This window comes from Aphelocoma coerulescens, chromosome 4, assembly GCF_041296385.1.
Source record: "Aphelocoma coerulescens isolate FSJ_1873_10779 chromosome 4, UR_Acoe_1.0, whole genome shotgun sequence".
In the NCBI taxonomy this organism is placed as follows: Eukaryota; Metazoa; Chordata; class Aves; order Passeriformes; family Corvidae; genus Aphelocoma; species Aphelocoma coerulescens.
The window spans coordinates 4055562-4070540 of record NC_091017.1 but is presented as its reverse complement, the minus strand read 5'-3'; the positions used below and the strand labels follow the sequence as shown (position 1 = coordinate 4070540).

General features: G+C 38.5%; 1 protein-coding gene across 1 annotated transcript in view; it reads left to right on the top strand.

The window, feature by feature from the left end:
* The window catches only part of PRSS12 (serine protease 12), a 33178-nt gene that overhangs the window by 11425 nt on the left and 6774 nt on the right, over positions 1 to 14979 (top strand). The window contains exons 4-11 of the mRNA XM_069012547.1: positions 289 to 439; positions 3117 to 3295; positions 3498 to 3639; positions 4582 to 4787; positions 7777 to 7918; positions 11535 to 11740; positions 12430 to 12508; positions 14468 to 14590. Of these exons, the coding sequence (XP_068868648.1) occupies positions 289 to 439; positions 3117 to 3295; positions 3498 to 3639; positions 4582 to 4787; positions 7777 to 7918; positions 11535 to 11740; positions 12430 to 12508; positions 14468 to 14590 (1228 nt within the window). The remainder of the gene's footprint in view (positions 1 to 288; positions 440 to 3116; positions 3296 to 3497; positions 3640 to 4581; positions 4788 to 7776; positions 7919 to 11534; positions 11741 to 12429; positions 12509 to 14467; positions 14591 to 14979) is intronic.

The window sequence follows — 14979 nt, the reverse complement described above, 5'->3', positions numbered from 1 at the left end:
TTAGTATTTGGCCTTACAGCACTAAGTGTCTGTAAATGCTCTGACACTTAGGTAATTCAAGATCAGTGCAGTCACTTGTATGTGTAAGATTTTTCAGCTAGTGAGAGTGGAGCATAAGAGAACTCATTTCTAAGTTTACCTTCAGGTTTTCCATCTAACTAGAAAAAATAAAATGTGGTTCTTGAGTGATGTCAGAGAAACCATTATGCCATCTTGCTCTTTCTTTACTATCAGAATTCTATTTTAGGAAGTGAATGATCTGTTCTATATCCTGTGGTTTGCTCACAGCCCCTGTCTTCACTCCGATCCGTCTGGCTGGTGGGAGCAATGCCCTCGAAGGAAGAGTGGAAGTCTACCATGGTGGCCAGTGGGGCACAGTCTGTGATGACCAGTGGGACGATGCAGATGCTGAAGTTGTCTGTCGGCAGCTTGGCCTTGGGTTTGTTTTTCTACGTTTGTTATTCCAGCAGCAAAGCAGGAGTTATCAGGCACACAGCTGAAGCTAGGAGAAGCATAATTGTCAAAAAAAATGCTCCTTTAAAATCATATTGATACTTCAGAACAGTAACTAAGTTTATTTATAGAGGTTCAGGTACAGTGACATTACTTTCAATTCCCTGGAACCAGTTTTCAGTGTCATATGATAGGGCCAATTTTGTCTGTCTGTCTGTACAGATAAAGAATGTCTCAGATTAAATATTGACTTTGTAGTGAAAACTCACTACAACTTCTGTAAAGTTTCAATCAAAACCTGTAGGTAAAAAAAAGGAATTTGCTTTGACTGTTCAAATCCTTACGATCCATTATACTGCAGAGCCTGACAGCCTCCTTGCTTTGGCACAAGAGCTCTGCTTTGTCAGGAAGGATATGTTTTCTGGCATGCCTGTGAGAATCTCTCTAGATTTGTTTAAATCACGAGTCTCTGAAGATTGTCTGTTTGCATTTACTGAGGTAGAGTTCTGTCTGTAGCTCTGGTAGTTAAGCTTGTCAGTGATTCTGTCTGAACTAAGCATGGTCTGAAATCCAGCAGCAGAACAGGATTTTCTTGCTTCCTTTCACTTTCTTAACAGACGGGGTGATTTTGATATCACACAAAAGATAAGTATTCAGTATTTGTGGAAAGATGCTGCAGAAGTGGGAGACTAAGAGAACTGCTGGATCAGAGAGGATGGAGATGAGGACAATTGGGATGGAAGGCCAGAGGGGTTGAAGAGGGAAGGAACTAGGAGCAAGAAGCAGAGAAGATGCTAGGTTGTATCCCATGCAGGAGAAGGGGATTATGTCCGAGACAGACTGGATGAGAAATAAGCAGGTAAATGCAGAGGAGACTGGAATGGAACTGTTCAGTCTTGCTGGGACCATGATAAATGAAGGCAGCAAGTTCTGTGGCATTAGTCCCCAGAGTGTACCTGTTTTGTAACTGAGGCCTTGGGCTGCCCGTGCCACCCAAATTAGCTCACAAGGATGAGAACCGTGGAGTAGTTAAAAAGCTTGTAGATCTCCTGCTGAGCCAACATAGGAACCAACACACTTCTCTGACATCGCATTTTTATTTTTCCCCAGCTTATTTTATGTTGTATTTCTATATTCCTGCACATTTTCAATTGGGAATACCTAATGGAAAGTCTCTCTTCTTGCCAGCTTTTCCTGGTTTTGAATTGGGCTGCTATTGATAGGTTTGGGGAGTTACTAAGCTCTGCTTTGCATTTCTGTATTCTAATGACAAGTGTAATGCTCTTAGCCTGCCTCCTTACTGATGACACTAAAACTTTTTATAACTTTTATTTAATCATCACAAACTGCAGTTCTGTGATGCTTCTAATTTGATTCATTTTTCTGAGTAAATAAATTGTATTAAGATGGTGCTAAAGCTGCTAAGTCTTTTTGAAATATGTCTAGAGATTTACAGAATTTCTCAAGTAAGCAAGATGTTACAACAAACATGCTAATTAACATGAAGTGAAATCTTACCAACAGTGGCAGTAGACCAGTTCTGAAGTACTAAAAATAACCTAAATTTGCATACTGTTAATCCATCTGGAAACATGCCAGAAAACTGTAAAAGTAAAGCTTCTCAGTAAGTAGCTTCCCACACCCTTTCAACTTTTCTGTAGCATTCCTGTAAAACTCCAGAATATGAATCTGTCATTAATAGGTGGAAAATAATGATAAGTTCTTTTATTATTTGTTTTCCTAAATAATTTTTGCTTGACACAAATTCCCGTGGTTATAATGATGGGATGTGTTGTCTCTGCCTTAGTGCAACTCCAGAGACTCTTACTGGAGTATGGTGTAAATTGTTTTCAGCACTCAGAGTAGTCCATCATTATCTCTTTGATTTCAGCCAGCTGCTTAATGAATAAGGTTTTTTTTCCTTAACATTCTCTATACATTTCTGCCAGCATTTTTATCAGATAGACTGGGAAAAGAAGATGCTCTTTTAGTTAATTCAACTAATGTTTTAGATAGGTAAATTATTAGTCAAAAATTTCAATCTTGCCATTTCAAACTAGAGTGAATATATGAACAGATAAACTATTGAGTGGAAAGAAACCAAACCATGGCAAACATTTATATATGAAAGAAATGGTATTTTAAGTAGAATTGGAAAAATTCTGATAGATGGTAAAGGATTAAACACTGCATAATTTCTGTAATTCTAAAACAACAGAGTGTTTTCAATCGATGTAGTTTTTTGTGCTCAAAATCCTTTCTGCTGACAGAGAACATACCCATACAAGGCTAGCCATTGGTCTGCTTCGTGTTCTTTTTCTACTGCCGATTGGCAATATGACGTTGTCAAGTCACTTAAGATCTCTTTGCTGTGGTTTTTACATCACTAAATGGGGAGCAATCACTTTTATCTGCCTCATGTGGGTATTTGAGATTTGATTAACGTGCTTTGAGGATAGCAGGGGAAAGTTACTGTAGAAATATATATTGGATTATTTTTACTACATAGAGACATTAAGTGAATATTAAAATTAGAATCCTCATACCCAAGCTGTACATTTATAATCTCTCCTAGGAAAGTTATGCTTAAAAGTCAAAAGACACAGAAAAGGAAAATCTTCAGCTCGCTAGCTCCTGAGTGGGTGTTCCTTGCATTTCCACAGGGGTGTTGCCAAGGCATGGAGCCAGGCTTACTTTGGAGAAGGCTCTGGCCCCGTGCTGCTGGATGAAGTGCGGTGCACAGGAAATGAACTCTCGATAGAACAGTGCCCAAAAAGCTCCTGGCGAGAACACAACTGTGGCCACAAAGAAGATGCTGGTGTTTCCTGCACACCTCTCACAGGTACTTCAGTCATCAATCATCACACAGGAAAACAGGACAAAAGCAGAGTTCACAGCTCTGGAAAGAGAACTTTTAAAGTTTGCAGAGGCACAAAACCCAGACGGGATGCAGTAAATGCAATGTTATTGATTTTGCTTTAGAACAATAATTAGATCGAAGAAACGCTGATCCCTGCTTTTGTTTTCCCTTGTCACCGGCACAGATGGTGCACTGAGGCTCACCGGTGGGAAGGGCAGTCACGAGGGCCGCCTGGAGGTCTATCACACGGGGCAGTGGGGCACAGTCTGTGACGATGGCTGGACGGAGCTGAACACGCAGGTGGCGTGTCGGCAGCTGGGATTTAAGTAAGATTACTTGATATTGGGTATCTGACTGTGACTTGACCATGATGACAAACAGTTACATGAACCCTACATGGAACCTAATTTAATATTTAATGTTTTTTTAATATTAACTGAGTGCTTCATAGAAACTACCAAGTTAAAATCCATTAAAGCCTGCTTCCCTCAGTCTCACAGGGGTATTTAGGCCATCCTTTAGGTAGAAAAACCTTCAACAAATGTGATTTAACAGCCTTTATTCACCGAGTTCCTTCCAATTCTCTTTTTTGCTGAGATAAATGCATGTGCTATAGAGAAAAACTGATTTTGATTTCTACTTTGCCTATAAAAGTTTGATTCTTCTAAATCTTTGCTTGTTGTACAGTCATTATTAATGACAGACATTTTGAAGGTCTAAATCCTTCTACACTACCTCAGAAAATCCCACAGCCTGGCCCTGGAACAGTTATGTATTGAAAAGCATATTTTAGAAAAACCCCGTTAGTTTCATGCATTCACTCTTCCCTACTTTTCCTACTGACTGTGGCTACAAAGATACACTCTCAGTAGGTATCTGTTGTCTTGCCTTCAAACTGTAACAGCTGACATTCAAAACAGGATTTTGTCTCATTTTCTCCAGACTGTGACATTTAAATGTATATATAATACTAAGAACATAGTTAAAGCCTCAGTCATTGAGCCAGCCATATGCTCGGTTGAAGAGAGGCCTTAATCAAAGGTATTACATTCTTACATTTGTATTAATGGAACAGTAATTCCTTAAAAAAAAATGACTGAAGAGGCAGCATATGGTGCTCTCATTGAATTTAATGCTAACTGAATCAGCTTACTGAGAATACTTGAGAAACCTTTATTTCCTCAGGAATAACCACTTTCCTTTCTCATGCTTAAGCATCACATGTCCTCTGATCACTGTGGTCCAAAACACACCTCTGTGTTGTGCAGGTATGGGAAAAGTGCAGGTATGGAAAAAGAGAGCTACTTAGAAGGAAGCTCTGGGCCCATCTGGTTGGATGATGTGATCTGCTCCGGGAAGGAGACAAACCTTCTGCAGTGCTCCCAGAGGGAGTGGGGAAAGCATGACTGCAACCATCAGGAGGATGTCAGACTGATCTGCCACCCAGAAAACGACAGCCACAAGCTCTCACTTGGTAAGGAAGCTCTTTGCTAAAGTCACAGTATGAGTATTGCTGTGGATACAGATCCAACCACAGTACAGGGTACTTAAGGATTCTCAAAATCCTCGTATTTGTCACATGGGTGCAAGGAAAAAACAGGAAGGGAAAATATCTTACTTTTCTCCTGAAGATCAAAGGAAGTAATCAAGTTTTGTTTAGAGGAATGTAAGCATCCAGAACATTAAAGTTCAACCAGATTTGCAAGGTAACAAAGTCACATTCCAGAGATACTGTTCTCAGTCTCCACCAGATTTTAGACCTACTCAGTGCTTCCTGATGGTCTACCCAAGTTTACTCAGCACTTCTCAGCCTCCAAGTTGAGGTGTCAGATGCTGTTATGGTGTCAAATGCTGGAGACATACCTGAGCACTGAGGAATATAAATCAATAGTACATCCTCCTATGGCTTTGCATTCAGACAGTCCAAAACAAGGGATATGGAGAAGATGGGAAGTTCAGAGACAGCAAGAAGGAAGGGTGAGAAGCATGGAATTATTTCTGTGTTACTACTGCCTATTGTTTATATTGTGTCTGGGTGAATGGGCCCCACTTGCTGACCAGGGCAGAATGATACTACACACACCGATAAAAGAGTCAGTTCCAATGTCAAAAGCCTGCAAACTTGTTTGAAAATGAAGAGAAAAAAAGACTGATAAGAAATGATGGAAAAATACCAATTACACAGTGAAATTGTAGAACCAAATATAAACAAACAAATTCCAAAAAATCCTAACCACATGTAGATAATTAAACAATAATTCTGGCTATGAGATACGCACAGTAGAAACTGCAGTGGAACAATGGGTTACACAGCAATTCTGAAGAAGTTTCATTTTTACAATTTGCTATATGCAGTGTGTAGCTTGTCAGTATGTAGCCTTTTAGAAAATTGCTGCCAATGCCATTTAGCTTACCCAAGAATATTTCAGTTGAATTTGAAATTAGTATTATACGCCTGTTTTCCTGGAAATCATATACTGAAGGTTTATCCACAAACTACAACATGAATTTACTGCACCATGTTGATACTTGTTATAACAACATTCAGCCCTTTCCCATGTACTTTTCGAGTCTCTTCCTCTTTATAGGCCATTTCTATATAGCCCTCTCACCATCCAATGAATGTTTTATGTTGCAGCACATGTATCAAATCCTATTTGGTAGAAAGAATTTTCTGAAACCAAAAATAACAGGAATTCAAACCACGACTGCTGTCTTTACAGATGCAAACCATCTGTGCCGCTTTGCTCAAATTCCTATAAAATATAATCTCTGCTGAAGGAGTCTGGTTCAGTTAAATACATCCATATGGTAACATTCTCACATCCCCACTACCAGAATGCTATATTAATTTTGTGCTCATAAATATATACATATATATATATTCTAAACCACAAGAAGATGAGATAACAATAAAATACTATTAGTATTGCATGCCTCTATCTGGTTAATAGAAGTATAATTCTCACCTAAGTTGTATTCTTCCAGAACACACCAGTTCAACAAGAAAATAAGACAAGTTATCTGATATTTCCTAGAAGATTTCTGACTGGAAAGTGGACAAAGACTGTTGTTACCCTTTACTTCCCAGCATTTGAAAAAGCATTTTTTTCCCTGTAAGGATAAATTCAGTGGAAAAAGATGAGAAATTAGCAGATGATATGACTTAAGGAAACACAGATATTATGGAACACTAAAAAGGAGATAGAATATACTACAATGACAACACTTGTTCAGTAAGATCATGACAGCGTAGCTAAACAGAAAGCTGGTCAAGTTAATTCATGTAACTGTCCAGAGAGTATGAACTCCAACAGAAACAACAGCTTTAAATTACATCAGAAGCAAAGAGACTTGGATTTTGTCTTCAAATATTTCCCTATTCATTTAATGACTTAGGCCAGATTTAACTAGCATTGACCAGATTCCCATTTGGTACACAAAAGTTATTCATACTCTAAACGAAACTGAATTAAAATATCAAATGCAAATATCTCAACATACTGCTTTGTTTAAGAATGCATTTAAGTAATTCTTCATCCTAACATATTTAGAAAAGATTAGGAACAGGTTAGAAGAATGAGGAAGATTCTTTTCCATTATTCTAAAAAGCAACTCTCATGAGTGTATTAAAGATTATAAAGTATGCCATACAAAAAGATTTAGAAGGTGATTCTCCCTTAAACATTCTAAAGAGGCCACAGAGGAATTCATAACTGTTTTAAGGGTATTTGCATTGCTTGCAGGCTATAGGGGAATTTTAGAGTAAGTGAGAATTAAGTACGTACTGTGCCTAATAGACTCAAAATTTAACTACAGGCTAAGTACTGCAGAAACCACAATCAACTAAGTCTGACTAATCCACATAAGTGAGATTTCATATTATGAACGTGTCTGAATAAACAATCGATTTAAATTTCTAGAAAAACAATCAGACATTAGTCTAGAATATCATGCTGCAGAACAATGTGCATAGTGATCAGGAATAGTTGAGTTCAACACAATGCTGCACTTTTTTTGCTGAGACAATGGTTAGAAGGAGCAGCAGCAACCAGTTTGAGAATGGGTTTATGGACTGAGATATAGTTAAATTCACCCATAAAGTTTCTGTAAAGAAAACCTGTCCAGCTTGTATGAGTATCGCATCAAAGGTATCTTAAGTGTTTTCTAGCTTTTCATGGAGAATTGTGGTCAATTCTGAGCTATGTCACATATTTGTGTGGAATGAAAGAACCAGCTGAACTCTGAAGAGTAAAAGAGTAAAGTACAGTAGTATTTAGTGTTTGTCTTGTAATTTGTACAAACTGCTTCCTTTTGCCAGCCAGGAAAAATATGACTACTTTAACCACTGATATTAGGCTTGTTGAACATAAATATCAGTTGTATTGAATATAACGAAAATAACTTAAAGTACCAGTTCTTGCTTCTGTTGCTGTGAGCTGACAGCAGTAATTTATTCCCAGGTCCTCCCATCAGGCTGATGGATGGCGAGAATAAGAAAGAAGGACGTGTGGAGATTTTTATCAATGGCCAGTGGGGCACAATTTGTGATGATGGATGGTCTGATAAGGATGCAGCTGTAGTCTGCCAACAGCTTGGCTACAAGTAAGAAAACTCATGAAGCTGTTTCTCAAGTTGTTTTCTGTATCTAAAAATCTTAAGTTTCTGCAACCAAATACCACAAACATGTCTAATGAGATAATATATGTCTTTTAAAACTTGTCAGTGAGGCATTCTTTTTGAAAAGTGTATTCCTACTATTAGTATGAAAAGTAGTAAGGCTATGTCTTCAAAAGGAATATTCATTAAGTTGCATAACTGGGAATGGGAATGTTAGTACTCAAGTGTGTCATAGTCTGACTGGCAACAGAAATGCAAGTTAATGCTAGGTATTAAATATTTTTCATTAGAAATTAAACATTGCAAAGTATTAATCTATTAATTAAATACAAAATTTTAGTTGTCATATTTATTTCAAAAACAGAGTGTCCACTGTCACGAGGTGTGGATATGATGACTGCAGATTCAGATGCAGGCACACCAGCTACTGAATTCCTAGTTTAATGGAGTTTTTTCCTTCATTTACTGATCTGGTGAGATTTGATGTAGCTCGAAGATCTGATGAAACTGTTACACAAGGGATTATGGCTCCAGCCTGCATGACAATAATTTGAATAAGCTTCATTTATTACAGGAATAGACCTGACAGAACAAACCCACCTCTAATTAAAACCACTGCAACATATGTGTCACTTTTGAAAGAAATCACCTAATCAGGTTTACATCGCTCACCAGCATTTTTTTTTCTGGACACCCAAGAGCAGCAAAAATATAACAACTATAGGGCAGATATATCAATAGCAGTACTAATAAGACTTGAAAGATATCCAGAACGCTAGTGAAATACAACAGGAAATTAGTGAATGTCTTCTTCAAGTGTATCTATAAAGAAATTTGAGCTGAAGAAATACAGTTCATAGTAACTGTTTGTTGTATCTAACAATGTGAAGTTTGTCCAACCAAATATCATCAGATTATGTCTGAACACACAATATACACCTTTTAAAAACTGCCTGGTACTAATTTAGTAAAAGCCTGTTTAAAAGTAGTACCAGACTATAGCTTCAAAACTGCAAAACTTGACTTACAAGATACCACTCTTAAAAGTTACCTAACTTGCAAACTCTAGGATAGGCGTCCATCTATCCTAATCCACTGGATTTCCTCGTTAACAATATCATGAATCATGATAATACCTGCACCTGAAAAGCTCAGCATGATATTGTGCATGGCCCTTTGTGTGAAAGAAGTGAGAGAAGTGAGAGGAAGAGACCTGAAGCCACTTCTCTCTCTAGGGACAGATCTGAGCACGCAAAAAGGTTGTTTCTCTGATGGTCATAAGTGCATAAATAGCTGGCTTGGAAAGCAGGAATTAAGGGACATGTGTTTGTTAGGGGTGGATTAAAGCCAGTTGTAAGATCACATTTAAGCATGTAACAAACACATGGACATAACATTTGTACCTTCAGCAATCTCCCAGTTATATGAAATAATTTTCTCTATTAAGCTGCACTCCTTGCTCAAGAACACCATGATTTTTACATTTGTTTCCTGACAGATGTTCTTCAGTGGGGGTTGGTTTGGGTTTTCTGTGGTGCAGTTGGTTGGTTGGGTCTGAGCACCTTTCATTCCTACTATCAGCAAACTGAGAGATTACTGAGGCATAGTTAGAGATAGATTGCTTTCATATAAAGGTAGGAAGAATGAGGTAGTGCCCTTATTAAGTAACTGATAAGATTCTGCAGAGACAATTCTGTACTAAACTGCAATAAATACTTCTCTGGGGAAGGATAAGAATACTGAGGTGATTCACAACAAAGTAGTTTTCAATATCCTGAGAAACTTTAGAACAATGCCCTAAAGCAGAAACTTTGTTAGTTGACATAGAGATGATACCAAAACCAGGTAAGAATTTACAATGAGTGCCTGTACTGTGTCACCGTGTTGTATCAGCAGACATGAACACATGAGCTGCCCACTGGTATCAGAGAGTTTGACTTCTTTTTTTGTGGTTATCTGTAATCAGAGTATCCCTCACAAAAGAAAAACATTTGGAGCAAGAAGAGTCACATTACTTGGGACTGACAAGTCAAATCATAGTAAACTCATTAGGCAGAGATTGTCCTATACTGGTTCCAAAGGCAGTTAAGGCTTTAGATTATCTGGCAAATACCTCCTAACCATGGAAACTGAAAACGTGTAAGGACAGTTGACCTTGTGGTATCATCTCTTGTCTAGTTTTTTATGAGCTTCTCTTTCCTGGCTTTTTACAATTCATGTATTCTAACCAATGTTCCCTACTTGGAAAGCCTGCCCGCCTACCCTTCAGTACATAGTAGAAAAATCCACACAGGCAAAGCTATCCATGTGCAAGTTTCAAAAGGGAGGAACCTCGTATATGTTACTTTCATGTTTCAATTATATGGATGTGGCAACTGAGCGCTGATTCAGTTTGAGCCAGCCACACTTCTACTGTGATGGAGCTTTGAAAATGGTTTGACAAATCAGGATTCTCCCCCAAGAGACCAAACCCAGCTCTGGAAGGGATGTAAGCTCTCCATGCCATTCTCACCTACCTTCCCCTACACTGCAGGTATCAAAGAGGTACAAAAAGAGCTGTAAAGGGAGGGAAATACTTTCTTGCCTTATACATTTTCATAGTCAAATTCTCTTTCTCTATTCTGACATTTCATCGCACCTGCAGTTACATTCTGCAAGCATAGAAGCAGTACTTTACAGTATACAATTATAAAGTATCCTTTAAAATGGAAAGCTATACTTCAGTTATCTGGAAATCCATATATCCTTATCCCAGTAAATGTCAGTAAATTGCTCTTAACCAATAGGTAAATTTGTAGTTCAGGCACACCTGGAGGTGTCTGTGGCTTCCTGCCCCACTTCTCTGTGTAGCCAGTTGGGCGGTCTCTCACTCATAATTCTTTCTGACCCTTAAACCACATACAACAAAACAATTATTTATAAATTAAGAAGATTATCCTAAGTAATCAACAGTAATAATCTATCACAAGAGTTGCCAAGTGAGATGCTTAAATGCTACACGAGCACCAGGTACTGGGTTCATCCCAAGAACAGTGGGGTGCAAACACTAAACTGGTCTCCAGTCACATGACATTTTTAGAGCTCAAATATGGGGTACCTTTTAAAAAACTACATTACAACAAAATATTTTAATAACTATTAACAACTAAAGGTCTGTACATCACAGCTCCTACTGCACCACAAGTATACTGTATTTAACTGGCCATCTTTCTGAGGGAATCAGACCTGAACAAATTATTTTTGGCATTCACGGATGCTGACTTTATACAAGGATTAAAGAGATTATGAAAAATCAGCTTTCACATATTTTGTTTTATGTCAAAATGTAGTGCTGATACAACGTAAAATACTTTGAACACTGCCTTCTAACCAGATACACAAAAGCAGTTTTTAAACATTAATGAACTGTAGCAATTTTGTCACAGTTTTATTTTTTCAACATACCAGAATAAGAGAGGTGATGAGAAAGTGGTTGTTATCAAATGAAACAGTGGCAGAGTTTGGAATGTCTGTCACTGCTCACTTGGAAATATTTGAGTAAAATGTAGAATAATGCCTCCAAATGTTAAATAATAGTAAAAAAAATATGCTCTGTTTGCAGAGGTCCAGCTAGAGCAAGGACAATGGCCTACTTCGGTGAGGGCAAAGGGCCGATCCATGTGGATAATGTGAAGTGTACAGGCAATGAGAGATCCTTGGCAGACTGCATTAAGCAGGACATCGGGACGCACAACTGCCGGCACAGCGAGGATGCAGGGGTCATCTGTGACCACCTAAGCAAGAAAGTCCCTGGGAACAGCAATAAAGGTGAGGGGCTGTTGTGAGGGGCAGACCAACAGGTCCAGATGGGCAGCTGTCATGGTAGGAAGAGACAAACTTAACAATCCCACCTCACGGAGGAAAGTTTCATCAAAAACAATTACAGAACAAAAGGAGTGGGAATCTTCTCTGCTTACACTGTGTTGGCTTATTCTGTGCAGCTGCACAAAGGAATCACCAAGACTGCTCAGTCAATACAGGGTATTTGTCTGCTGTGGTTTACAGCAGCCATATTCATTAAGTTGCTCAAGGGATGTGAAAACTCAAAAACCTAAACAGCTCCTTTCAGCTTTTCAAGGTATAGGTTATCCTCAGATAAGGACTGAGACCTGTGTGGTTGGCCAAGGTCTGCTTCCATTTACAGGGAATAAGGAAGAGCCCTATAAAACCCTACACATGAGAAACAAATGCATAAATGACTCTGATCACAGTCAAAAGAACTCAGCTACAAAAGATTTCTAAGTCTTGAATGAATTCAGTGTATTTTCTCCAGTCAAAAGATTTCAGCTATAAAGGATTTCTAAGCCTATTTTCCCCAATCAAAATTGGCTTGTTAAAAACTACCACAAAAGACAGAATAACTTCAACCTTTAGATTTTTTTGAAGTTAACTCTCATTGAATATTGGCTACTTTGCATGATGGTTTAATGCTCTCTACATCTCCCTTTCTGGTTTAGATTCCCTTGCTTCTGTTTGTGGACTGAGGTTACTCCATCGTCGCCAAAAGCGAATAATTGGCGGGAAAAATTCTTTACGGTAAATAATTGCTAAAGACAAATAATTTTGAATATAAAGCTTTAAAGACATGTATTTGCCCTAAGTGGTTTCCCTAATTTACAATTTTATTGTAGGCTTGTTGTTTGTTTTCCTTTTGACTTGTCATGATGTAGGAGTAGAAATATACCCAAAGCAAATTTGGTAGGAAATTAAAAAGTATTAATGGATAAATACTTGCAGTATTAGTTGAAAATCTGTAGATGCTTATGGGTTTAGTCCTTGAATGAGTTAAATTTCTAAGTTACAAAATAGCTATTTTACTTTTATCAAAGGATATCTTTATATCAGGATGTGAGCTATAAAAAGAGAGCTATGAATGTAGTACGAGGCTTTAAATGCCACCTCCACCAAAAAAAAGGCTTGGGTATGATTCACTGCCTAAGGCCTTATTTTCCTTCACAAAATAAGCCTTGATGATGACACAGCTAAAAAACCAGGAGGCACTGACTTTACTTTCTTAACAGTTGTGACTAAACACAAAAAACACATATTCACAGAGTCTTACAAAAGGCATTATAAAACTACTCTAACAGTACCATTACATGTCATGTGCAACCTATTTCAAAGTACATGCACAGCACCAATCAATCCATTTCAAAGAAGGCACTGCCCAAGTGGGGGAGCTTCAAAGAACAGTAACAAGAGGGAGCCCAGAAAAATACTTAAATACAGCCAGATAAAGTAAAGTAGGATGACTTACCTCAGTAAAGAGACAAATGAGATAACAGATAATGCATTGCACAGGAAGAGACTGAGAATTCTTGTCTCAGAATATGTGTTCTAAGGACACTTGCTGAAACACAGTGGTGACAAATAATGTATGGCACTATTCAGCTGGAACAAGGAAGCTGGTCTCATCATAAATCAGTACCGGGATGTTAGATGAAGCAAAAAGGGGAGAAAAATCCAATAGTGCACGCAGAAGGGCTTCAAAATCAAGAAAGGGAGCATACATACATATCAGAAAAGGACTCAGTGTCACAAGAAGTCATTAAGACAAAGAACTGGAGGAAGTTTGAAAAGAACTGGATACTTATGTATGTACCAGCAAATCCAAAGCTGTTTGAATTACCTCATTTTAGAAAAACGTATTAAATCCTATCTTCCAAAACTGCGAAGTGCCTAAATTGTTTTAATATTTACAGGAAGTGAGTTTCTCCACCTCACTTTAAAACGCTTGGCACTCGTAACTCTGAGCTGCTGGACTAGATGATCCCTGGCAGCTCTTGTTGTTGAGCACATCCATTCAAGCTGACAGTACTCAGAAAACACTCTAGACTATAGACTATCTGTTGCTTACTCTTAGATGCTGCTGTTACTTACAGGTGCCTCTCTTCCTCTCCCTTCTCTGATTCCTAACCTAATAAACCAGCAAAAAAGAATCCATTCCTGTATTCACAGGCATGCAAATATGGCCAGATCTACTATAGAAAACAAATAATCACAGGCTGACAAAAGCTGCTCATCTATACTTGAGACTTCTTCAGTTGCTTTATACCTTTTGGTTTGCCAGCTTCCTTTTTCATGAGGACAGGGATGGATGCTGGGTTCAGCTTTTCAAGAAATTCCCCTTTCCCCTCTCCAGTTGACAGGAAATTTCTGGTTTGCTGACTTGGACGGTATTTGGCGACGAACCCACAGAATGTATTTTTGGCCCAATGAATGCAATCTGAGAAGGGAAAATTCAAATAGCTGACTGTGGGAGGAAGCACTCAGAGTGCTGGATGCCCAAACTCTCTGTAAAGTAATCTGGACCATTGTTAAATGGAATTCTGAATGCTGCAGGAATATAAAGGTATTCACCACCGTTAGTGAACAGCACATTTTGTAAGCTGTGTCAGTCAGAGGAAGCCAACAGGATGCACATTCCAGGTAACTGAGCAGCTACCTGAGTTCCCCACTGCTGTACCCTGAACACCATGTGTCACTCCTCTGCAGGGGTGGCTGGCCCTGGCAGGTGGCACTGCGGCTGAAATCCTCTCATGGTGACGGGAGACTCCTGTGTGGTGCTACTCTCATCAGCAGCTGCTGGGTCCTCACTGCTGCACACTGCTTCAAAAGGTGGGTCTCTCTTCAGTAGTGCACCATGTTTCAAACTGTTTTGTTGTTCTGAGCATAGGCAAAACCATTCTGGTTCAAGCCCATGGAAAACTGTTCCAAAAGTTGGCGTTTGGTTTTAAAAAACCCTACCACTCAACCTCCTTTCCCTCAAACAAACAAAACACCCTAATGCATTGAAATTATTTGGGTGTTATTGTTCATGTGATTTATATTCACAACTTCAGCATTTTCATGAAAAAATATAGACAACACTTCAGACATTTTAACCTTCGGTTCCAACAAAAATGCAACTTATGGCTTTCAGGTTATAGTGAAGATAACTGAGCAGACACCAAACACAGGGACTGTAATATTTTGGATTAATTTTGGTAACAACAGATCTTGGCAGT